Source organism: Dendrobates tinctorius, unplaced genomic scaffold, assembly GCF_039654945.1.
Source record: "Dendrobates tinctorius isolate UK_male_01 unplaced genomic scaffold, ASM3965494v1 ptg000030l, whole genome shotgun sequence".
Classification (NCBI taxonomy): domain Eukaryota; kingdom Metazoa; phylum Chordata; class Amphibia; order Anura; family Dendrobatidae; genus Dendrobates; species Dendrobates tinctorius.
The window spans coordinates 12,412,124-12,438,435 of record NW_027361698.1 but is presented as its reverse complement, the minus strand read 5'-3'; the positions used below and the strand labels follow the sequence as shown (position 1 = coordinate 12,438,435).

The 26,312-nt window shown below is 43.8% G+C and overlaps 1 protein-coding gene across 6 annotated transcripts in view; it reads right to left on the bottom strand.

Moving 5' to 3' along the window:
- The window catches only part of PRSS12 (serine protease 12), a 497,636-nt gene that overhangs the window by 196,627 nt on the left and 274,697 nt on the right, over positions 1 to 26,312 (bottom strand). For all 6 annotated transcript variants that reach the window (XM_073571862.1, XM_073571866.1, XM_073571863.1 and 3 more), the window contains one exon: positions 10,673 to 10,845. In XM_073571862.1, coding sequence (XP_073427963.1) covers positions 10,673 to 10,845 — 173 coding nt within the window. The remainder of the gene's footprint in view (positions 1 to 10,672; positions 10,846 to 26,312) is intronic.

Genomic DNA, 26,312 nt, shown 5'->3' with positions numbered 1-26,312 from the left:
CAGCTCTTCATAAATCAGAAACAACTGACTTCAGCACGTCCCCTTATCAATATCGGTGGGAACAACACTGGTCTTGACATACCTGTTGGGCACTGAGTCTTTTACTATAGACTGCACATGGAAAAAAAACACTTTAAATAGTCTCTGCAATATTTCTAAAAACAAATATGTCAATTCTTGAGGTACTGTGCCACTGCCTAATACCAGCACTTCAAATTTGAATACTCAAGCAATTGAAACAGTAAAAATGCCCCTTACACAAAAAAAAATTTCAAAAACATGACAAAAAAAATTCTCCTTTGATTTTTTTTTTGGACATGGATGTTTCAGCCAGAAAAATCCATGTAAAACAACTCTGTGTGAAAATACCCTAAAAAAGCATTTTTTCTATCTAAATAGATCTCATTTTTCCTCCTTTTAAGGCTTTACTGTATATTGATGCAGAAGAGCAGCTTTGCTGTTTCTATAGAATTCCTGATGATTTGTGAAGTTGACTCTGCGTAAGTTAAACTCATGGGTTTGTACTAAATTGGGCGACTTGCGTATCTTTGTGTTTTGGTGCTGAGCGCTTTGTATTTACTGTTAACAGAGGAAGGGGTCAGTGACTGACAGCTACAGGTTCCTATCTGTGCATGTATATGTTTTAAAGCCAGTGGAATATATCATGAAATCACTAGTCTGTTGGTGCGTCCCGCTGGAGGCTTCAGGCACTTTTAAAGCCTATACAACTGTGATATTGTGTATTGGCTTACTAAGACATCAATGTGAAATGAAGCACAGCTTTTCAAAGGAGTTATTCTTTGCGTGGCTGAAACATGTATAAAATAATGGGGAAATCCTCCAGCAATAAACTTGTACCACATCCTTCTCAATGCTGTTACCGTTTAGCGGAACAAAGACTTCTGGTAGGTAGACGTGAGAGGTGCACAGCAGGGACTTGTTGGGGCACTCCGTGTAATGATTCCATTTGATTCTACAAAAGACACAACATCGGACTTGAAGGATGAGAACCCTTTTGTCATCTTTTGATACGTTACTTAATGGTGCAAACCTGCCGGTTGTAACGTACAGATCTTGAATTATAAATGAGATCACTGCTGCAGCCCTTGTAATGGACGCAGCTGCATTCCCCTCTCTAGGCTTAATTGATCTGTTTGATGCACAGGAAAATCGCCTACTGGGACAGAATAAATTTCTTTTTCTAAGCGTTTTGACAGGGTTGTGTCATTCTTTTTGACCATTTAGCTGCATCTTATATATAAACGTAATAACTAGAAAAAGCTTTTAAACTTAGCAATGACGAAAAAGGTATGTGTGCCCAACTAAAAGGGATAAAATGCGTAAGATTCCAGAAGTGGGAAAATATTACCATAAAGGTGTGGAACACAGTTCTATTGATTGCGAATAAACTTGGCCTCTTTTCTTGCTCCCAAGATGTACAGAAGAATAGCATTTCTCAATGGCACAATATAATTAACAGTTCCAAAAGAGTAAAAAATGAACAGTCAGAACTATTGGATACTGCTGGGATGACTTTTATTTACGTTTGTTAGGCAGGCTAGGCTACGTTAGGCCCTGATTCATCAAGACCAGCAAGCCTTGATGAGGGGGTGAAGTGCGAGACTCATTACAAGCTTCGTAATGAATTCGGAGCATCTGACAAGTGATAAGCACCTCTATGTGCATCTAGTCACAAATCATACTCCAATCAGTGTTCAAGTAAAATTTGTCCACCACTCAAAATTAATTTGATAAGCTGCAGTCACTATGCCCCATCCAGCCCTACCAAAACTCATTTTGTCAGAGGTGGGTAGAAATGGTGTGAGAACGATAAAAATCACAACATTTTATCACAGCCTCGATTGTTTGACTTTCAAAGCTTTTTACACCAGAATTCTAGCAGAATCGGGCCCATACTGTGTACACCCAACTATCTCTCCAGGTAAAGCTGGGTCCAGGTAGACTTTTTTTTACAGTCTGTGCACAAACCACGATAAATGTACCAACTGTACTAACCACAGGTTTTCTAATCCAAACAAATACCTCAAATGCATGCATTAAAGTGATAGTTTGGGTCAGAAGACCCGTTGTTGGTCCAGTCATTGTAGTCCATACATAGACCATGAAACAAAGACATCCTAACTTGGCAAAAGCCATAGAAATTGATTATCTCCGGGAAACCTAATGATTTAGCTCTTCAAGCTCACCAGTTTTAATCACTCTCTCTTTGGAGCAAGTCTTCTTGTGGTCCCCTCTAGTTCTCACACATGTAGACTCCACTCTCCACCCACGGAAAAATAACCCTGTCATAGCGTGGCAATAATGTCACAGTTTACAGGTATATACCAATTTCAGTACACACTAAAAAAATTATCCCCATATGCAGCACATCCTGAAAAACAGGGCTTGGCTTGCCATGTATAATCTCAGGGCCAACAGAAGTATACCAACTACCATCAGTGAAGTATGGAGTAAAAATAATTCGTATACCGGACAGTAAACCAGGCATTTACACATAATTAAAGTAATTTGCAATACAATTTTAACCCACTTTCAGCACAATTTGTCCCACTCTCAGCATAATTAAGTACTAGTCACAATATAGCTGAGAGTCAATAGTTGTTATCTGATACAGTAAGTGTTAGGCGTCAGGTTTCTGCGTCTGCTCTGCAGGAATCCAGAGCCTCACATTCTGCGGTCTCCTGCTGTCTTTCTACTGCAGAGGAGATTACTTTGCAGCAGACCGCTCCAGAGACTAAGTCCCTCTGTGCTCCTACTGGGCATGCTCACGAAACGATCTCCCATTGGAGATTGGGAGTCATGTGCCCAGGTCCTGTTCCAGATCTCATTGGTCCATCTTGGAGATCTGGAAGGTCCCGCATGGCTATAAAAAGCGCGCATGGCCGTTCCACCATGGCTAGTATAGACTATACTGCTATGTGTGAATGGTGACGGATGTATGATTCTGGTGACTGACTTATTATGAAACCCCTTCCCTCTGATATTACGCATGTGGTTAGGGAATTAGTTCAGTAGTCTGTGCCAGTCTGTGGCAAGCCTTAGGCCACTGTGCACACTGCACCTCTGCGCTAGCGTCTGACATAGCACCTGCTTTGTAGCTGTGTCATCCAGCGGCAGTGTCCTGCGCCGCACTGCAGTTGCAGCCATTCTTGGCATCCGCAGTAGCGACGCCGCACACACGGTAGGTCTAGACTGACGCAGCCCCTCTGTCTTAGTTCCTGCTCCTGTGACCTTATACCGTGTGTGCATTTACCTGAGGCCTGGGACTCTAACAGGCTCAGCCTTTTTGTATGTTTTTGTTGCGGCGCCTCTGTGTGTGAACAGAGCCCGCTCTGCGCACTTCGGGTGATGTTGAACCCGTGCGCATTATATCGCCATATTGCTCGTCTGCCATTACTCAGCAGCGGTTGTAACACCTACTGCACGGTGGACCCCGAGCGGCAAACGCACTTTATTATTATTTTTATTTAGTGCGTTCCGTCGTTCCTAACATTATACTAGCGCCAGGGTCTGGCTAGTGATGGCAGATCAGCAGCAACTCCTTCAGTGCATTCGCCAGCTAGAGGGCCGGTTGGCTACTCTTCAGAGTGTTATCGCAGCGGCGAAGTCTTCGGAGGCTGCTGTACATGCAATCGCACAGGCGGTTTCTCGTATGTCCACGTCCTCCCACCGAGCCGACAGCTACCCGCCTCCCGTTGCCTGATAAATTTTCTGGCGATGGCGCCTCCTGTAGGGGTTTCATTAGCCAGTGCTCTATCCATCTGGAGTTACTTGCTGCGCGATTCCCTATGGAGCCGGCCAAGGTGGGGTTTATTGTTTCCCTTCTGTCGGGCAAGGCGTTGGAGTGGGCTACACCACTATGGGAGTGTGGTGACCCAGGGATTCGGACCGCTGCTCAGTTTTTAACAGATATTAAGCAGGTCTTCCTGGGACCACGGGTCACGCACGACACCTCTCTACAGCTACTGGCTTTGACTCAGGGATCCCTCTTGGTTAGTAAGTATGCCGTTCGTTTTCGGACACTGGCTTCCGAGCTGGAGTGGTCTGACAAAGCCCTCATCCCTGTGTTTTGGAGAGGTTTAGCTGAGCATGTTAAGGATGCTCTTTCTACCAGAGAGGTTCCTGCAAGTCTGGAGGAGCTGATTGCCATTGCCACCTGTATTGATCTCCGTTTTTCGGAGCGAGGGCTGGAGCGTGCTCAATCCAGATGGAAGGTTACTCCGTCTCCCAACCTCTTTGAACCTCTGGAATCACTCGAGCCAGAGTGTTCACTCCCAGAGCCCATGGAGGTGTCTCACGCCAGTCTCGAGGCGCGTCCGACACTAAGTTCCATTTGCAGCTGCCACTGTCAGCACTCTGTTCACCAGGATAACGGGGCCCCGCAATGGTCAAACTCTGTGCCGCCGGGCAAGACCTTTGCCCCCCCTCGCCTTCGGCTGAAGGTTCTCGTGTGGGCACACACGTCCAGGGCGGGTGGTCACTGTGGCTACATGCAGACCACAAAACTCCTGGCAGGGTTGTATTGGTGGCCACACAGGGCTCGGGACATTAAAAAATATATTCAGGCATGCGCTTCTTGTGCTCGGGTAAGCCTCCTTAAACAGAGAGTGGAGATGTCCGCCAACACACCGCGGCGTCCCACTTCAACTTATGCTCTGGGCGGTTTTGCCGCACCCGTTGTCTCCCACGTGTCCCTTCTTAAACCTGGCGATCTTGCCGCCTCTGATACCTTCCACGTGTCCCAGTTTTCCGTGTCACCTGCCGGGACAGACTTGCCTTCGGACAAGTCTGAAGCCTATGCCTCTGATAGGCACAGGGTGGTGGATTGGAAGGCTCAGAGAGGAAGGGGCCCTAGGAGGGGGGGTAATGTTAGGCATCAGGTTTCTGCGTCTGCTCTGCAGGAATCCAGAGCCTCACATTCTGCGGTCTCCTGCTGTCCTTCTACTGCAGAGGAGATTGCTTTGCAGCAGACCGCTCCAGAGACTAAGTCCCTCTGTGCTCCTACTGGGCATGCTCACGAGACGATCTCCCATTGGAGATCAGGAGTCATGTGCCCAGGTCCTGTTCCAGATCTCATTGGTCCATCTTGGAGATCTGGAAGGTCCCGCACGGCTATAAAAAGCGTGCATGGCCGTTCTGCCATGCGCTAGTATAGACTATACTGCTATGTGTGAATGGTGACGGTTGTATGATTCTGGTGACTGACTTATTATGAAAACCCTTCCCTCTGATATTACGTATGTGGTTAGGGAATTAGTTCAGTAGTTTGCGCCAGTCTGTGGCAAGCCTTAGGCCACTGTGTACACCGCACCTCTGCGCTAGTGCCTGCTTTGTAGCTGTGTCGTCCAGCAGCAGTGTCCTGCGCTGCGCTGCAGTTGCAGCCCTTCTTGGCACTCGCAGTAGTGACACCGCACACACGGTAGGTCTAGACGGACGCAGCCCCTCTGTCTTAGTTCCTGCTCCTGTGAACTTATACCGTGTGTGCATTTACCTGAGGCCTGTGACTCCAACAGGCTCAGCCTTTTTGTATGTTTTTGTTGCGGAGCCTCTGTGTGAGAACAGAGCCCGCTCTGCGCACTTCGGGTGAAGTTGAACCCGTGCACATTATATAGCCATATTGCTCGTCTGCCATTACTCAGCAGCGGTTGCAACACCAACTGCACGGTGGACCCCGAGCGACGAACGCACTTTATTATTATTTTTATTTAGTGTGTTCCGCCTTTCCTAACAGTAAGTCTATCAGGGGCTTCAGTGGGACGCTTTAAGAGACGCTGTGCCTAATGAAGAAACCTGATCTAAAACACTTAGCTAATTGATAAAGTAAATAGTTTTCATCACCGTGCTATATTTTAACCACTGTTTTGAGCATATTCCACAATGATTGGAACTGTATGGTTTGTGAGTAACGTTGTACCTCCTTTAGCACAAACTTCCAAGAATGAGAAAAAAGTCTACAAGCACCCTCTTGTCCTCAATTAACTGTATTATCAAAAAGCAAGGCATACTTGCTTTCCCCACTACAGTAACCGTCTAGGGATGGACAGTAGACACTTTCATTAAGTGTGTGGTAAAAGATTTGTCAACATTTCCCTTTCCTTCTTTTTAGACTGAGTTGACAACCACTTATTCAGAAATGATCTTGTTGTGGAGGCTATGGTTTAGATACCAGGTACATTGAGATAATACATGTACTGGATAGCCATCGCCTTTTATTGCTCTTTGGGAAAATACCATAAGATCCTGTCTTGTTAATCGGCTTAAAAGAAATCTGTCACAAGGACGGACAACTTAAGCTTAACTTGCTTTAAATAAGTGTGTCATGTTGACAGATTCCCTTTAGGAGTGCAGTATGAATGCTTAGCTCATGTATCCTTATGGTGCACTATATAAGTCAATATCTTAGAAGGGTCCCAAGAAAGCTATGTATAGGTGGCACTAGTGAGATGTTTTTTCCTTCTGGATTGTAGCTAATTTTCAGAATTTCTGAGGCCAAAAGTGGTCTGCTCCTGAACAAAACATGTAACACAGCAAAGTCAAAACTCTTTCCACACATTCAGAACAGAGGTGTACATTTATACGTTTGTCTGTACACGCCACTTTGTACAGTCACTTGACCCCAGAGATGAATGACAAAATAATGTCCAATGTTACAATGCCTAGATTAATCCTTGTGAGACCTGCATGTTGTGCTCGAAGATGACAATTCAGGTGTGACCTGACCTAAGTGAATATTTCAGTTATATGAAAGTATTATTTATATATAAAGAGATTTAAGATGCGAGATTTGCAGATTGAAGGGTAAATGTAGTACTGGTCAAGAAGTCCTGGGTCTACATAGTTTGTAAAAAGAAAGTATTCAGTATGTAATAGAATTGAGCAAAAAGATTTGCAGGACCCTAGTCCAGCAGTTTTGTCAGTTCACGTCTGACCAGAGCCCTGTGAATATCCTTCATGCCAGTAACGCCAAAGCCTTCTGTGACTGGTAGGCACGGCGGGATGTCATCATTGTTGTATCACACCAAGACTAATCAGATAAGGTGTCAGGAATACCAAGAGGTACGAAGAGGTTCATAGGGCGCAATGGACTGCCGACAAGGCTGCTAGACCATGGTCCTGCACAACTTTTTTCTCAACTCTAATATATACTGTAGCTTTTGCTGAATAACAAAATCATTCATTGCTTGAAATAAATTCCCAAGTGGCCACCAAGTTAAGAAAAAAAAAAACATCTTCTGAAGAATAAAAAATATGGCTCCTTCCAAAATCAGTGTCACACCTTGCCTTGGGCTGTGTCTAGTATTGCTTGACAACTTCATTGAAGATTTAAGCTGCAATACCAAAAATAACCAGTGGATAGGTGTGGAGCTGGCACTTATATAGTTCTAATCTTGGACAATGTCTTTAAACTGCACTTTAGGCCGGGGTCACACTTGCGATGAATACAGACGAGTGCTTTGCGATAAAACATCGCATAGCACTGGGACCAGTATTCACCTATGGGGCAGCTCACTTCAGCATTTTTTTGCTCGGCCATATTCTATGGGTGCGAATGACACAGTGCACATCACTCGGATATCATCCGGGTGCTGTGCGATATACGCAGACAACAGCAATGGCGGAGATGGAGAAATTATTTTCTCCGCCTCCGCCATCCTCCAATCCTCTCTGTGAGAGAGGCTCGGAGCACAGTCGCATGACATTCGGCTCCTGCTCGCAGCAGAGCAGGAGCCGAGGGTCATTAGCATATCGCATCCAATGCTCTCACAATGGATGCCATACGCTAGTGTGACCCCGACCTTAGTGTGAGGATCCCACATCAGGCAGGATGGACAAGTGTGAGTTCTGTCTTATGGGGAAACAATGGGAATTAATTGTGATTACCAGAGAAATTTAGGGGAACTAAATGTAATAGTATATGACTATTAAAGGGGTTTTCTCCCCCGCTAATGTGGCGCCCCTGAGGGTTCAGTCGCCACAGAGGTACTGCACCTCCTCCTGAGGTGTGGTACCCCACCATCCAGGTAAGGTGGAGACACCTGACCACGCTCCAACACCTGCATCCCACACAAAATAGTAGTGTAGCAAAGCACCCGTTGGTGGCTCCCTGCTTGGAACACGAAGTGTGCTGGGAGGCGGGTGGAGTTTAGACTGCACTAAAAGAGCGGGAAGAGTGTAGGATTTAGTTAGTTGGTCACAGGAGTCTGACGAGGTCAGTCTGTGAAAGAAGATCCCTGGAGTGGGATGGATGAAGGAAGTGCTGCAGCCGACCTCAGTGACCTGGGTCTGCTGGCACAGGAAAGGAACAATTGATAGAAAGCCTGACTCTCCATAAGAAGGAAAAGGATTAGTACGGAACATGAGGAGAAGAGGAGAACTAAGGATTAGGGTTAGAGGAGAACCCTTCCCAGTTCTAAGTGCAAGGCCGGGGCCCGGTCCCCAAGGTTGTATGGATACTAATGGTCCTGCAGCAGACACCGGAGGAATAGAAGTTGTCACCACTTTATTCCCACACAAGACTTGAGGGCACAACAGCATCGTGAGTGAGCCGGGACTAGGTAGCAAGGAGTCCCCGAAGCAGGCTACAGCTGTCTGCCGTACAAGTAGAGTTCTAAGAACATCTGACAGGAGGAACTCCAGTGTAACTCAGTACTGTGAGTACTTCACTAAAAGGCGCTAAGAGGGAGACGTTCAGAAAAGGCACATATGTTGGCGGAGTGTTGGAAAGGAGTACTTCATCTTGCCTGAAAGCTGGCTGAGCTCCTGACCCAGAGGACACGGCACGGATGTGGGCTCTTGTGCCACAACAGACTGTGAGTAAAGCTTTAGAACTACATGCCCTGGTGTCCTCCACTTAATCCTGCGTCAACCTGCCCAGCACTGCTACATCCCCTGCGCCTGACACTACACCATCTAAGTGTCACTTCACCTACTCTGCCCTGGGACTACAGCCCTGCCTGTGGAGGGCCATAACATCATTGCTGCACCCCACTATCTGTCCCAGAGGATCTGTCTGCAGCGTCGGCTTAACATCTTCATTGCCGAACACCACAGGTGGCGTCACGACTCATTCATTCATAAACTCTAATCATCATAAGCACACTGAACGTTCCCCTTTTACAATGGGCGCCCAGGGCCACGGGCCGGGTCCCAGCTGCCGTGACATCTCCCATTGAAGCTCATCGAGCCCGGTGCCGAGTACCCCGCCAGCCCTGGGAGGGCGACCCACTAACAGTTGTGCTCACTCTCTCCTGCTGTTCCTGGTGCTGTCATTGCTAACAGTGTTGCACCCAATCAGTGAGCTCAGCAGTTTACGCTGTCAAAGCCGCTGAGCTCAGTTTTAGGCTGCAGTGCTGCCAATATGACATCAGCACTGCAGACAACAACAGACACTGGGAACAGCGGTAAAGACTCAGTGCTGGACCCAAGAATGGTGAGTAAAATACATTTTGTTTTGTATTTTTAGAACAAACTCCAGCATTGAAATAGGGGATTGCTGGGGTAATAAAGGGAAGTGGTGACCATGATAAAGCAGTGTAATCTTCAGGCACTTTGTTATAAAGCGGGTGGAGCTGAGCAGAGTTATATAAGGTTTTATGAGAAAAGATTCAGTAATCAGTGTTTTCATAATTTAATCCTCTGCTCTGTCTGGGGTTTTCAGTCCAGTGGGCAGTCCTAACATGTAGCTGACAGCTATCTGTGCGTGCACACTTAAGGCCCCGGAACACATAGCGACTCACCAGCGATCCCGACAATGACATCAACGTGTCAGGATCGCTGGTGAGTCGCTACATGATCGCTGGTGAGCTGTCAAACAGACAGCTTCACCAGCGATCAGCACCAGCGACACCGAGCGCGCGGCGTCGCTGTGTACTTTAGTTACCAGCGCGCTGATGCAGGGACCTGGTAACTAAGGTACACATCAGGTTTCTAAGGGACGTGCGTCACTTAGAAACCCGATGTGTACCTTAGTTACCAGCTCCCTGCATCAGCGCGCTGGTAACTAAGGTACGCATTGGGTTTCTAAGCACCGCCCGGTGCTTAGAAACCCTGCGTTTATCTTAGTTACCAGCTGATCGCTGGTCTCCCGCCTGTCACAAGCAGTGATGCGTGCTGGCCAGCGGGAGACCAGCGATCAAAGAAATGTCCAGGGCTTTCCAACATCGATCAGCGATACCGGCAGGGGGGCCGGTCGCTGATAGGTGTCATACACAGCAATCTCGCTGGTGAGATCGCTGTTGCGTCACAAAACTTGTGACTCAGCAGCGATCTCGCTAGCGAGATCGCTATGTGTGATGGGGCCCTCATACAACGAAAGCTGATAGGACAGCCCACTGGACCGAAAACCCCAGAAAGAGTTCAAGATTAAATGATGAAAACGGGTATTACTGAATCTTTTCTCACAAAACTATATATCAGTCTACTCAGCGCCCCCTGCTCTATATCATGGTGTCTACAGATTGGACTGCAATTTTATAGTGACAGGTTCCCTTAAAACATTTTTACAAAATTTTGTTACATTTAGAAAAAAAACACTGCCATTTTTAGATCTTCCAAGAGGCTAAAAAAAAGTGTAGTAACCACAGTAATGCATAAGGTATTGATTCCCAGTACATTTCACAATAATTAGGGATTATATACGATGTTTATTTACCTTGCGTAAAGCTACATGTCACCGCAGCTGCTACATTTTGTGGACACGTTCCACCCTGCCAGATGTTTTTTTCACAGAGAAGTATATTTTCTTCATCACCGCGGCAACGAACATCATTCCAAAAAGATGGAATCACCCCAGATAGTGATATCTTCTTTGCTTCCCCTTTATTGCTATGAAAAAAATACAATGATGTGTATACATTTTTAATACTTGCTAAAGATTACATGCAAACTGTCACAAACAGTATACCTCCCTAGATACAGACACAACAACACCAAAGCACAATACATTATCAGATGCTAGGTGTCTGGGACCGATCTTAGGTCTCCTGACTCAAACTCAATAGCCTTATAGACATATATGAGGCTATTGAGTTCAGATATAGAGACCTGCGTCCTGCCCATAAATAGTGGTCCATAATTGGACTGTGAAACAGATGTGTGAAGCCAGCCTAAAGCCCCCGTCACACATAGTGATCTCGCTAGCGAGAGCGCTGCTGAGTCACAAGTTTTTGTGACACAACAGCAATCTCACCAGCGAGATCGCTGTGTGTGAAACCTATCAGCGACCAGCCCCCCCTGCCGGTATTGCTGATCGTTGATGGAAAACCCTGGACATTTTTTTGGTGGCTGGTGTCCCGCTGGCCAGCATGCATCGCTGCGTGTGACAGGCGGGAGACCAGCGATCAGGGCGCTGGTAACTAAGGTAAACGCAGGGCTTCCAAGCACTGGGCGGTGCTTAGAAACCCGATGTGTACCTTAGTTACCAGCTCGCTGATGCAAGGGGCTGGTAACCAAGGTACACATCGGATTTCTAAGTGACGCATGCCCCTTAGAAACCCGATGTGTACCTTAGTTACTAGCTCCCTGCATCAGCGCGCTGGTAACTAAAGTACACAGCGACGCCACGCGCTCGGCGTCGCTGGTGCTGATCGCTGGTGAAGCTGTCTGTTTGGCCCAACAGTGCCAAAGGATGCAGTCGTCTTTGTCTTTAATGAGCTGTGGCTTGGAAACAATCCTCTGGAAGAATGTCCCAAGAATGGGGCTGGGCACGAGCCGCAAGCTCGTGCGCTGTCCACAACGGTTCGCTGTCTCTCAGAGTAGTCTCTATGCTGTACCAATGGTATCCTAGCCGAAACAACAGTATCCGATGACTTGCTTACAGACGGTAACTCAATAGCGTCAGGGGAAATCTCAGAGTCAGTGCATGGAGGCTCAAAAGGAGGGGTGTCGTCGGTAGGAGCTGGGGACAGGGAGTCAACCATCCCCTGTTGCTTTCGCACCAAGTCTGCCCTGTTCCAGAGCTCAGTCCCCCTTAAGTACCCCATGCCCCCTGCTGCCTGACCAGATGGTTTCACCCACCCAGGGGAAATCTTCCCCGCTAGCAGTGGTGACAGCACCGATAGTTCCAGCCTTAAAGGGCACCGCACACCTTTGATTCTGTCTTGTCTCATCTTCTTACAGTGACATGGGAAATTATTAACAAGCTAGTATGAGTATAGTGTTTGCAACACCAGTTGTATTAAAAAATCTGTTACAAAAAGCAAAATACATATGCAAAATAGGAACCATTTCTTATTATACATTTCCCATAGATTTCAATGTTAAAAAAATTATCTAGTTGTTATCTATTTTGGCAAATAATGGCAAACTCTAAGGGTACCGTTACACCTAGCAACTCACCAGCGATCCCGTCCAGCGATATGGCGCGGTCAGGATCGCTGGTGCATCGCTAGGTGGTCGCTAGTGAGCTGCCACACAGGCAGATCTCACCAGCGACATCGCAGGGGACGGGGATCGCTACTTACCTGTCAGACGCGGCGATCCTGCATCCTCCCGCCCGCGTCCACGCGTCGCTCATCGTCACAGTAGGAAGTGACCGACGAGGAATGGTCCAGGAGCTTCTCGCGCGATCAGCGATAACCAGCAGGGGAGCGGGTCGGAGGTAAGTATCACATGCAGCGATATGGCTAGCAATATCGCTGCAACGTCACAAAATCGGTGACTTTACAGCGATATTGCTAGCGATATCGCAGTGTATAACGGGGGCTTAACTCCTTTGCAGATTATGACATACTGGCACGAAGCGCTGCCTAAATAATGATTACAGCGTTCTAGCATTGATTGTTATCCGAAGATCGATAATGAGAAAACACAAATCTCAGGGCAAAGGGTTGCCATTAGAGATGACTGAATCTTTTGTAATTTTGAACTCATCAGCTTTGACAACTTTTTCCAGAAAATTTCATTTCCAGGGAAATAATTTGAAACAAATCACAATACTACAAAGACTCTACTACCGTAGAATAAGGACGAGTGCGATGCGAGAAAACATTGCATAGCACTTGGACCAGTATTAATCAATGGGGCAGCTCACATCACCGTATTGTTACTCAGGCATATTCGACATGAGTGTAAAATCACAGCAAGCTGCGATTGTACACGTATATCGTCCGAGATTCACCAAGGCAAGCCTATGGGTGCGTGCGATAAAAACTTGGACGCCAAACGGACTATGCATCTAGCTTGCTGCAAATATACAAACATTTTCCTCATTTCAACCCATTGAGCCATTTAATTCAATGGGGAAAATCAGTGAGAAATGTAAACTCATACGCATGTCATACGGATGCCATATGGAAACATGGGAGGGAGAAAATTGCATCATCACACTGAAAACATATTACACTTGTGCAACTCTCGGCAGGGAGACTTGGACTGATTTTCTATACGTTTAGTGTGACTCTGGCCTAATTGTGAGGAAAAGACATGTAAGATTCTGAGGTCTCCTAGGATTACATTATATTGAACATTTTTAAGCTCTTTAATTCAAACACAGCCTTAGGAATGTCCAAGTCAGATCAACATTACTATGTGAAAAAGGATGGTAACTAATAGTAACAAAACACTGTCCTAACAATCTTTTTAGGCTTCTTAAATTTTAAAAATGGTTGAAAAATGATCCCTTTTTTCGGACAGATGCCTGTCTTGTTTGTGTTTATACACAGACAACATGAACAGAAAAATCCATGGCTTTTTCACACAGGGTGGTGCAAAAACTATTTGCGGAGCATCAAGAGGTTCTTTCCTATATGAAGAAGTGATAGATTTTTCACCATCAGTCCAAAATGTATCCCATTATTTACAGAGCAGCATGTTGTTTTGAAAATGAAGAAGCAATTACTTCGCAACTAGGACTGGAAAAGCTATGAATCTTTGGGGTCAATAACAAATATAAGACGCTCCAGGATTGCAGAAGATAACCTGGTCCACTTGAGTGTGACAAAACCACTGGCCACGCTGCATACCTTCTCTGACAGTATACTTGAGGCAAAACATGGAAATAGACCCATAGCAAACTAGACTAGTTTCTACCTCTATTTCAATCTGTTGAGCCAAAAGTCAATGGGATTGGGGATCAAGGTATCTGATGGAGAAAGAATATTGCCTAAGTATGACCAAATCTGTCTATTTAGCACTGTCTTTTTGTTTGCTGAAATATATCAGCTTGGCGTAATGGGAGATAAAACATCTGGTCCATCATTCCAAATATACAATGGCTGTTGCTGCTGCCTTTGCTACTCCTAGTAGCCATGGTGCTTGCATGTGTGGGGGATTGTTAGCTCTGTGGGGAGTGGAGAAAGTTAATTTAGTCCGCCATGCGGTTAGCAGGTGGCCTCTGTGTGAAAGCTTCATGAAGCAGAGAACACAGCTTATAATGGTAATATGCCAATTTGGGCTCCTACCAGAAGCCAAAAAAAAACCATTTTGAATCTATAGCAAGGATCTAAACACATGGCTATCCAATAAACATCACTTGCTTGACAATAACGAGATGCCTTGTCACCCTAAAAGCGTTCAAGTTTTAATTTTTCCATGCTCATCAGCTTGATCGAGGGCCCAGTTTGTTAACTTTCTGCACCTCACTGCAATGGATGTTCATCATGGCCAACATAGTCATCATTGTCATCTTTAGTTTAACGGTCAGCCTTGCCCCTTGCCTATGCTTGGGATAACTCAATGAACTCCTCTACATTTACCTGCTGCTCTTGCTCCTCCTACTTTACTTCCTCTTTCTCCCCCTTCTTCACATTCTATTGCATGTAAAATAAATGTTAACAGTCTTCAATAGCCACAATGTAGTGATGAACATATTCTGCCCGATCTTCCATCACACCCTGTTGCACTGCGGCAAGTGTCTTTTTGCCAATATACAAACACTCCTCAACCATGAAATTGCAATACCAAGAAGGAAAAGTCATAGAATTATAAAATCACAAGATCATTAGTCATGCTTATGATATGCAAATAAAGAAGAAATGGAAAAAAGTTTTTCAAGCATCTCAATTTATTTAGTATTGCGTATGAGCGCTACACGTAGAAATAATGCACTTACATGCCTTGCCATGCTGTCAAGTAGATTATTATTGTCTGCCTGAGGAAATTTTTGATTTGTTGAATACACTTGGGTATGCCATTCATCAAAATCTGCTGCTTACAACTCCCTTTAGAAATATGTGAAAAAATGGCCAGGAGAACAATCCAAGGTTTGCTCTGATTGCTGGATGGCTTCCTTTTCCCAAATGAGCTTGTGATGTTGCTGATTTTCTGATGGACAGCAGTTTGTAATCTATGCTACTCTGGAAGTTCAAGGCTTAATGTCTTCCTGCAGAGCCTGCAGACTGCCAAAGACTCCTCTGGCGGCAACTATCAAAAAAACTTCCACGCACAAGTTGCTCGCTCTCAGCGCCACCACAACCAGAGGAACAAGATGATACACGAAGGACAGCTTGCCTTTGCCTCTGGGAAGTCTGGCACACATGAGCCAAAACATGTTGCTGTGACTGTGCAACGACTGCCGAGTTGCCCGGATTGTTACCAGTGCTGATTACTGGGTGGCCATCCTGCTAGATACCCACTACAAGGTCAATGTATCATCCTTACTTCCGTCACTGGAGTGAGATCGAAAAATGCGGGTACACAAGCACACGCTGGTAGGTGCATTACTACGACCATTTTACAGCACCAAAGTTCGAATCCCCTTTGACTTCTATTGAGTCTGTGGTCAAATTCTGATATCAGAACTGAACTTTGGACTACAGTTTGACCGAACCCGATTAACTTGAACATTCACGGGTCTGCTAATCCCTAATTTTACCCCATTAACGCCTGGCAAATGTTCACTTTTTTCCTTGTTTTTTCGACCCCTTCTTCCAAGAAGTTTAACTTATTTTTATCTTTCTGTCAACATAGCTGACCATATGATGGCTTGCTTTTTTAGAGAATTTGCAGTTTTCAATGGCACAATTTATTTTACCATTCAAAGTATTGAAAAATGGAAACAAAATCCATGCAGTATGAGAAGGGGAAAAAATGCAATTCTGTCACAGGTTTTTGGTTTTGCTTTTACAGTTTTCATTATAAAAAACAATTACATTGAAACATAATTCTTCAGGTCAATACGATTACGATCTACTTACAAAGATTTTCATTTACTTAAGTTTTGAAAAATAATACTGCAAAAAAAAAAAGGTTTCTGTTTTAATTTTTCAAGGCCGCTAAACTTTTCCATCCATGGTGCTGTGTGAGGACTTATTTTTTGAGTGGTAAACAGGCAATTATATTGATTCCATTTTGGGGCAATACGATCACTTCTTATTCCGTTTTTTTGGCATTTTGATTCTTTCTCTTTTAACAACATTTATAGTATGAATTAATTCATTGCATATTTTGATAGATCTGACTTTCTCTATTTTTAACAGGGGAAAATGATGTTATTCAAATGTTTATATTTTTTTCAACTTGTCTTTTCAGAGAGGAAGAGGACTTGAATTTTAGGCCACCTATTGAAATAGCAATACTAGAAGTCACTATCGACCCTTTAACAAGCCTTGAAATATGACTTAAGGGCCTTTCACACATAGCGAGATCGCTAGCGATCTCGCTAAAGCGTCACTGATTTTGTGATTCAACAGCGATATCGCTAGCGATATCGCTTTGTGTGACACGTACCTGCGAGCGGCCCCCGCTGGATATCGCTGATCGCGCTGGAATGGCCTGGGCCATTTCTTCATTGTTGGCGTCCCGCTGGCGCCGACTAGCAACGCATGGACGCAGGCGGAAGTCGTCATCATCGCTGCGGTGTGACAGGTAAGAGCGACCCCCGACGGATCGCTAATCGCTGCTGCGTCGCTGGTGAGATCTGTCTGTTTGGCAGCTCACTAGCGACCATTTAGCGATGCATCAGCGATCCTGACCAGGTCGTATCGTTGTCGGGATCGCTGGTGCATCACTAAATGTAACAGGACCTTTAGGGTAAAAGCCAAATCAGAATCTCAATTTGTATTACCCTTCGCCAGTACAAAGTATGAGATCCAACTTGGCTGCGTGAGAGGCTAAGACTGGGATCTAAGGGGTTAGGTTTCAACTTGTGGAAAGTGACATGCCAGGTCTGACACGCCAGTATGAGGAGACAAAGGTCCTGTATGCTCCTCTAGGAAATTAAACATGCAAATTGTCTCTTCAGAGAGGAAGAGGATGTCATTATCAACCCTTTAATGATCCAATTTAACAAGCTTATCTTGAGACTACTTTTTAAAACACTAGTTTTTACTCTTATTTGCAGGGGACTTGAACCTGCAATCATCTTATTGCTTATATTATGTACTGCAAAACCACTGCATTGCACTATATAGTGAAAATATCAGTATCTTTTGAAAGCTACTTCCTGAGCCCAATCCACACAGCCTGACCTGTTCCATGTCATATATATCAATTTTGCATTGAATAAATAATACTCAATTGTTCTAAATAATTTTGCATTTACTCATATAAACAAATAGAAGATGGCTGACACACCCCGACAGGATTGCTGATATGACCTAATGATTGATTTGTTATGTGCAATATGATATTCTGCTATTGCTTCAAATTAAGGGTACAGACTCAGGGCGGATTCAGGAGTTAAGGCAGGGTTCGTGGCCCTGGCGTCTTCACCATCAGAAGTAATCCATGGAGCAGGGCAAGCTAGGGTGCCCCTAGCATTAGGGACAGGGAAGGATCCCATGGTCCTGGGATACCAGACAACAGAGTTGTCACATTAGGAGTATGTTTACTGGTTAGTGTTGGTGTGCAATGGGAGAATGAAGCAAGGAGCTACGTGGAAAAGAAGGAGACTTTTAATAGCAACTGGTGGATAAAAGACGTGGCAGCTTTGATCCCAAATACGGCAAGAGCATCCTTGATGCCCTGGGAAATGGAGCAGACAGAAAGGAGAGTTCAGCTGCACTGGGCATGGCTGTAGGTTTTTGAGACCCTGAGCTAGCAAACGCAAAAGTTGGGGTTGAGGCAATGTGTAGGAAGGACTTGGAACTGGTAGTGAAAGTGTTAGGGCTGGCGGAACGCACCAAATTATATAATAATAGTAGGTGCGTTTGCAGCCCGGGGTCCACCATGCAGAGGTGCTACACTGCTGCTAAGTAATGGCGGAAGAATTAAGCGGTGTGAAACCAGTCACACATGGGTTACGTCACCCAATGTGAACAGGGGCAAACTCTGTTAATGCACAGAGCCGCACAACTGCTGAACGTAGATGCCGGAGCCTGTTAAGCTCACAGAGCCTGGCCAAAAGAGCGCACAGTGTACAGCCACCGAACTCTACCCCAAGGACACAGGGTTAGAGTCCGTCTAGGTGCACTGAACGGGCGGCGTCGCTGCCGCGAACGCCGCTATAGACGCTGGCTATGGAGCACGTGCACTGAGGCGTGTTGAGTCCCTGGTGAGGACTGATGCCTGACTCAATCTCTGTCCTACCTATGCCTAGGCTAGGCTGCACAACCCATGCGTACCAAGGGTAGGGGTTTCTTAATGAGTCATTCACCAGAGACATTCCTGGGTGCATACATCACTCACTCCATATAGTCTGTAAATACAGTCTTATCCTAGCGCATGGCCGAGCGGCCATGCGAACCTTTTATAGCCGCGAGCGTCCTGGACCTTCCTGGCCTCTCGGATGGGCCAATCCGAACAGGAGCAGGACCTAAGCACATGACCTTCAATCTCCAATGGGAGATCACTCCACGGGCATGCTCAGTGGCCCGACATGGGGACTTAGTCCCTGGAGAATCTCGCTGCTGAGCAGCATGTATTGTCATGACTGCGCCTGGACCGATGAATTTACTGAGCAACCTCCTCTGCGGCTGGAGAGGAATGGGAGACCGCTGGAAGTAAGGCTCGGGATTCTTGCTGTGCAGCGACAGAAATCTGACGCCTAACAGAAAGAATACTGGACTTGCCAGGTCATGTTTGTTTTTAAAAGGGGTTCCCCCAGAAATGTGCTTAAAAAATAAGTAAAATAAATAAAACATTTTTCTAAATATCTTTATATAGAAAAAGATATTCTTTATATACTGTACTCTGTCAAGATTCCAAGATGTCAGCTACTATCAATCACAACCCTGTCCTAGATTTTAGAAGACATATAGGAGAAGCAGGACGGACAGTGTGAAGCACAAGACAGAGGTCACATCAGAGTGTCCAGTCAGGCATTGTGAATGTGCATTCCTCGGTTCAGTCAATCTGACAGGACACTGAGTGGAGCTTGACTAAAGAAGATAAACACCATTCTTTTGCTGACTGAGAATGAACATTCATCTCGTCAGCCAGTTTTGGTGTCTTATGCTTCACACAGTCCATCCTGCTGCATGTCCAGGCAGTTACCATGTTTAAAACCAAAGAATTGAGCAATAGGATAAGCGAATATACATGCAATGTATAAAAGTATGTTCACAGCTTCCCACGGCCAGGTGTCTGAACTGTCGTAATCCGGTCCTGCTCTGTCCCCATCTGCATTGAGGTTGTTTGACACATGATAGGTTTTAATAATAGATAATTAGCCCTTCCCGATTGAGGTACACACTGTCACGCTTGGATGGCTTTTACACTTTTTTGGTCAAAAAATAGTGTACTAAGTACCCTATGTTATTTGTATGCACTTTTGCGATTTCATAGAATCATAGCATATTAGAGCTGGAAGGGACCTCAAGGATCATTGTGTCCAACTCCTGTTAAATGCAGGATTCATTAAACCATCTCAGACAGATGTCTGTCCAGCCTCTGTTTGAAGACTTCCATTAAAGGAGAACTCGCCACCTCTCGTGGCAGCCTGTTCCATTCATTGATCACCCCCACTGTCAAAAAGTTTTCTTTTAATATCTAATCTGTATCTTCTCCCTTTCAGTTTCATTCCATTGCTTCTCGTGTTGCCATGTGCAAATTCAGAATAAGGATGATTCCTTCATATGTGACATCTCTCCACATATTTGTAGACAGCTATTAAGTCTCCTCTTAACCTTCATTTTTGCAAGCTAAACATTCTCAGATGCTTTAACCATTCCTCGTAGGACATACTTTCCAGTCCGCTCACCCTCCTGGTAGATCTTGTCTGAACTTGCTCCAGCTTTTCAATGACTTTTTTAAATTGCGGTGCCCAGAACTGTACACAGTGTTCGAGATGAGGTATGACCAAGGAGGAGTAGAGGAGGATAATTACTTCACGTGATCTAGACTCTATGATTTTCTTAATACATCCTAGAACTGTTTTTGCTGCTGCATCACACTGCTAACTCATGTGCAGTCTGTGATCTATTAGTATACCCAAGTATTTTTCACACATGCTGTTTCTTCATTTTATTCCTCCCATTCTGTAGATTTAATTTTCATTTTTCTTGCCCAAATGTAGAATCTTGAATTTCTCCGTTAAATAGCATCATTCTATTGGATGCTGCACATTGTTTAAGCTTATCTAGATTCTTCTGAATCCTTTCTCTTTCTTCTCTAGTGTTAGCTATCCTTCCTAGCTTTGCATCCATCTGCAAATTTGATCAGTTTACCTATAGTTCCCTTATCTAGATCATTTATAAAAATGTTGAACAACACTGGAGCCAGGACAAAGCCCTGTGGTACCCCACATAAAACGCGTCCAATTGCATGTGCAACCATTTATTAACACTTTTTGAGTATGATCACTAGGCCAGTAATGAATTCACCTAACCGTAGCCTTGTCAGTCCCATACTTGGTTATTTTTTAATAAGGATAGTATGAGATACTTTATGAAATGCTTTGCTGAAGTTGAGATATACTATATCTACTGCATTTCCCAGATCCACCCAGTCAGTGATTCCATCAAAGAAGAAAATTAGATTAGTCTGGCATGACTTGTTTGCTACAAACCCATGCTGGCTCTGGTAATTACTGTATTCTTACCCAAGTAATTATACATGTTGTTTAATAATTTGTTCAAAGATCTTTCCAGGTATAGAAGTAATGGTCAGTGGCCTGTAATTCCCTGGCTCCATCTTCTTTCTTTTTTTTGAAGATTTGGAATATAGGGACAACATTATCCGTTCTCCAATCTTCTGTTCTCCAGAATTTCTCAAAGTTTCTGGCTAATGGATCTAGAATTTTTTTCTGCTAACACTTTCAGTAGCCTAGGATGTAATTCATCTGGACCAGGAGATTTAAATTTATTTAAATTAGCTAAGTGTTCCCTCACCATCTCTCCATTTATAGATATTCATTTATTCCTTAGATGGCACTGTGAAGATCAGTTGATGTTACAATTGCTTTCTTAGAAAACACAGATGCAAATTAGGAATTTAAAAGTTCAGCCTGCTCAACATAATTTTTGATAATTTCACCCTTTTCATCCTGTAAAAATCCTATAGCATCTTAGAATTTTCTTTTGCTTTTGACATACCCCCAAAATCCATTTTAACTGCTTCTCGACTGCCCACTGTATATAAACATCAGCGCTACCTGGGCTTTGTGCAGCGCCGACATTTATGAGCGGTCAGTGTTCTCACAATGCTCAGGAAAAGCGGTAGCTTTGACAGGTGACATAATCAAGACCTGATTGGATCAGGTCCCAATGATGTTAACCCTTTGCTTTGCTCTAGATGCCGCAATAGCGGCATTTAGAAGGTAGCAGAGGGAGACCACTATTGTTCTCACCTCTCCGATGCCCCCCGTGATGAAATCTAATTACATCACGAGGGATCCAACATTGTCCCAGCAGCCAGAGGTCACGTGATGACCTCCGGGTCTGCCAGTTACAATAGCTTGTTAGACTCAGCCAGCTGCTGAGTCTAACAAGCGATCTGACAGTGTAAAATTGTCAAGTCTCATACAATGCAATACATGTGTATTGCAGTGCATGAGACCAGTGGTCAGAGAAATAAAAATTGAAGTCCCATACAGGGATTAAGTAAAAAAGTTTTAAAAAAAAGTAAAAAAAAAAGTTTAAAATCTATTTAAAACAATGAAAAACTAAATAAAAAGAGAAGAAAAAATATTAAACCAATAAATACATATATTTATGCAAAAATATAAAAATGTCATGTGCCCAAAAATGGTACCAATAAAAACATAACTTGTGCCGCAAAAAACAAGCCATCACATTACTCTGTTGGCCGAAATATGGAAAAATTATAGCTCTCAAAATATGGTGATGCGTTTTTGCTATAAAAAAGCGTCTTTGAGTGTGTGACAGCAGCCAATTATAAAAAAACAGTATAATTCTGCTATCTCGGTAATTGCACCGACTCAAAGAATAAAGTCGCCTAATCACTTATACCGCACGAGGAACGCCATAAAAAAAATAAATTCTTCACCTGCTGTTGATTTGTTAATTTTGCTTCACAAAGATTGCAGTAAGGCTTGGCTCAGATTTATCCTGTGCTCTATGCTGAGTGCTTACACCGGGGTTTCCGTGTAAATCTCTGAAATACATGTTTAAGATGGAACCCCTGGTGGAAGATTCCCTATATTGAGGCATAGGGAGACACTGTGGATGCTGTCTGACCTGTGATCCAGCGGTGTCCATCGTCCATCTTTTTAGTCATACATAAAAGTGCGGTCCGCCTGTTTTGTGCACCTCTGAAAAGAAAGACACCGCTGAACAGAGGCCAGATGGAGTCGAGAGTAACTCTGTTGCCTCATTATAGAGAATGGATCCCTTGGGGTTTCAGCTGAATAATGTCACTCTGAGATTTCATTGGAAACCCCAAAGTAAGTGATCAGCATAGAGCGCCGGATAAATGTGATCCCAAACCTTATGTAAAATTGTTCCCAGTAAAAGCATCAACTCAATCCACAGAAAGATCAAGCCCCCACTCAGGTCTGTTATCTGTTAATGGAAATATAGGGAGCTTATAGGTAGTATAAAGGCTCTGGAAAAGCGCTATGGCTCCTCACACACCCCCACCAAAAGAAATTCAGCAAATTCTGCACTCCCAAATTTAAAAATACCTCTCCCTTCTGAGCCCCAGTGTGTTTAATCCACACTTAGCGTTCACATGTCTGGTATTTCTGTAGACATGAGAGCCCTCCTAATTTATGGGTGCATATCCCCAGAATCATGAGCTGTGTATAATGTACTGGACACTGCAACATTCTGGTCACTACAAGGTACTGGTCAATACAATGGCAGTTTGCAATTTTCACTCAGCAAAATCGACTGCTGCTTGTTTCTGGAAAACACTTATGGAGTCAAAATTTTCACTACACCTGTAGATAAATTCCAAAAGGGGTGTCATTTCCAAAATGGGGTCACTTGAGGGGGAATTGTGCTCTTCTGGCACTTAGGGGCTCTGAATATGGAATCCGGAAACTATTCTGCAATAATTTGTTCTCCAAGAGTCAAATAGCTCTCCATCCCTCCCGAATCATGCTGTGTGGCTGAGCAGTACTATACAGTTACATGTGGGGTATTGCCACATTCAGCAGAAAATGTGTGACACATTTTGACACCATTTTTACCTTTTTCCCCATGTGATAATGTAAAATATTGGGCTAAAACTATTTATTTGTGGTAAAAATTTAATTACTTTTTCTTTACTGACCAATGGTATAAAATTCTGTGCCCACCTGTGATGTCCATATGATCACTGCACCCCTAGATGCATTCATTGAGAGATGCAGTTTGCAAAATGGGGTAATTTACGGGTATTTCTGCTGTTCTGGAATCCCAGGGGCTCTTCCAATGTGACATGCCTCCCTCAAACCAATGCAGTAAAAACTGCACTGTAATATGGCGCTCCTTCCCTTTTGAGTTTTGTATTGTGCCTCAAAGTAGTTTTCTACCACTTGTGGGGTATTGATGTACTCAGGAAAAATTGCTTATCAAACTGTACTGTCCATTTTCTTCTATTACCCCTTTCTAAAATTGCAAACTTTGGGTCAATGCAACACTTTAGTGGAAAAAATAGTAATTTTTCATTTACTCAGCCCAATTTTATACCAGTCTGTGAATTGCCTGAAGGTTAAAAATACTCAATGCTCCACCAGATGAATTCCTTCTGGGGTTTAGTTTACAAAATGGAATCACCTGCAGGGGTTTCTGCTGTTTTGGCATAGCAGGGGCTTTTCAAATATGACATTGTATCCGCAACCTATTCCAGCCAAAATAGCGCTCAATCTCTTTCCACCAGGGAAAGCCTATGAGGGTTCAAGGTGCTCACCACACATCTAAATTAAAATCCTTGAGGGGTATAGTTTCCAAAATGGGGTCATTTGTAGGGGTTTCCACTATTTTGGCATCTCTGGGGCTCTCCAAACGCGAATTGGTTTCGACTATTGACTCAAGCCAATTTTGCGTTCCAAAACTGAAATGGCGCTCCTTCCTTTCTGTGCTCTGCCGTGCGCCCAAACAGTAGTTTGGGTACACAGATGTGTATTAGCGTACTCAGGAAAAGTTGCACAACAAATTTAGGGATACATTTTTTTCTTACTACCCTTGTACAAATAAAAAAAGTTGAGGCTAAAATAATATTTTTGTGGGAAAAATGTTTTTTTCTTTTATTTTCACAGCTCAACATTATAAAATTCTATGAAGCCCCTGAGGGTTCAAGGTGTTTACCACACATCTAGATTTATTCCTTGAAGGCTCTAGTTTCCAAAATGGGGTAATTTGTGGGGGTTTCCACTGTTTAGACACATCAGGGGCTCTTCAAATGCATCAAGGCGTCCGTTATTGATTCCAGCCAATTTTGCATTTCAAAACTCAAACGGTTCTCCTTCGCTTCAGAGCAGTGACGTGCACCCAAACAGTAGTTTTTCACTAAATATAGGGTATTGGCGTACACAGGAGAAATGGTACAACAGATCTTATGTTGCATTTTCTCCTGTTACTCTTGTGAAAATTAAAAAAAAGGCGCTAAAAAAAACATTTTTGTCAGAAAAAGTTAAATGTTCATTTTTTTCTTCCACATTCCATTAATTTCTGTTAAGAGCCTGAAGGGTTAGTAAACTTCTTGAATGTGGTTTTGAGCACCTTGAGGGTTGCAGTTTTTAGAATGGTGTCACTTTTGGGTATTTTCTGTCATATAGGCCCCTCAAAGTCACTTCAAATGTAATGTGGTCCCTAAAAAAATGGTTTTGTAAATTTTATGGACAAATGAGAAATTGCTGATCAACTTTTAACCATTCTTACTTTGCAATAAAAAACATTTTGTTTCAAAACTTGTGCTGATGTAAAGTTTCCATATGGAAAATGTTATTTATGAACTATTTTGTGTGACATAACTCTCTGGTTTAAGGGTAGAGACTAAAAGTTTTAAAATTGTGAAATTTTCAAGTTTTGCAAAATTTCCGATATTTTCAGAAATAAACGCAAGTTATAGCAATCAAATTTTACCAGTATCATGAAGTACAATATGTCACGCAAAAACAGTCTCAGATTCACTTTGATCCGTTGAAGCATTCTGGAGTTATGACCTCATAAAGTGACACTTGTCAGAATTGTAAAAATTGGCCCTGTCTCAAAGGCAAAAACAGGTTCTGGCACGAAAGAGTTAAACTACTTTTGCTCTCCCTTTCTTCCTTTGGTCCCTGCTTTGGTCTCCCTTGCAAGTTACTACAGCAGGTTATATGCTCATTTTGTTTATATTTTAGAAATTGCCTCATAAATGGCCACAGTGTGAACATGATCTTATATGTTGAATGTTTACCAACAGCTTTATGTACTTTGTACAAACAGGGGTGCGGCTCCTTTTTTTGAACTAGGCATTTAATCTATCTAGCTTTCCATGGCCAGGTGTCTGACCAGTTTGATTCTGGTGCTGCTCTGCCCTGTCTACATTGAGGTTGTCTGACACAAGGTGCTGTTTTAATACTGGAGGATTGGATGGTCCCGATTGGGATATACAGTCAGGTCCATATATATTTGGACAGATACAACATTTTCTAATTTTGATTCTAGACATTACCACAATGAATTTTAAGCAAAACAATTCAGATGCAGTTGAAGTTCAGACTTTCAGCTTTCATTTGAGGGTATCCACATTAAAATTGTATGAAGGGTTTAGGAGTTTCCGCTCCTTAACATGTGCCACCCTGTTTTTAAAGGGACCAAAAGTAATTGGACAATTGACTCCAAGGCTATTTCATGGACAGGTGTGGGGAATACCTTCGTTATATCATTCTCAATTAAGCAGATAAAAGGCCTGGAGTTGATTTGAGGTGTGGTGCTTGCATGTGGAAGGTTTTGCTGTGAAGGAAACGAGTGGTCAAAGGAGCTCTCCATGCAGGTGAAACAAGCCATCCTTAAGCTGCAAAAAAAGAAAAACCCATCTGAGAAATT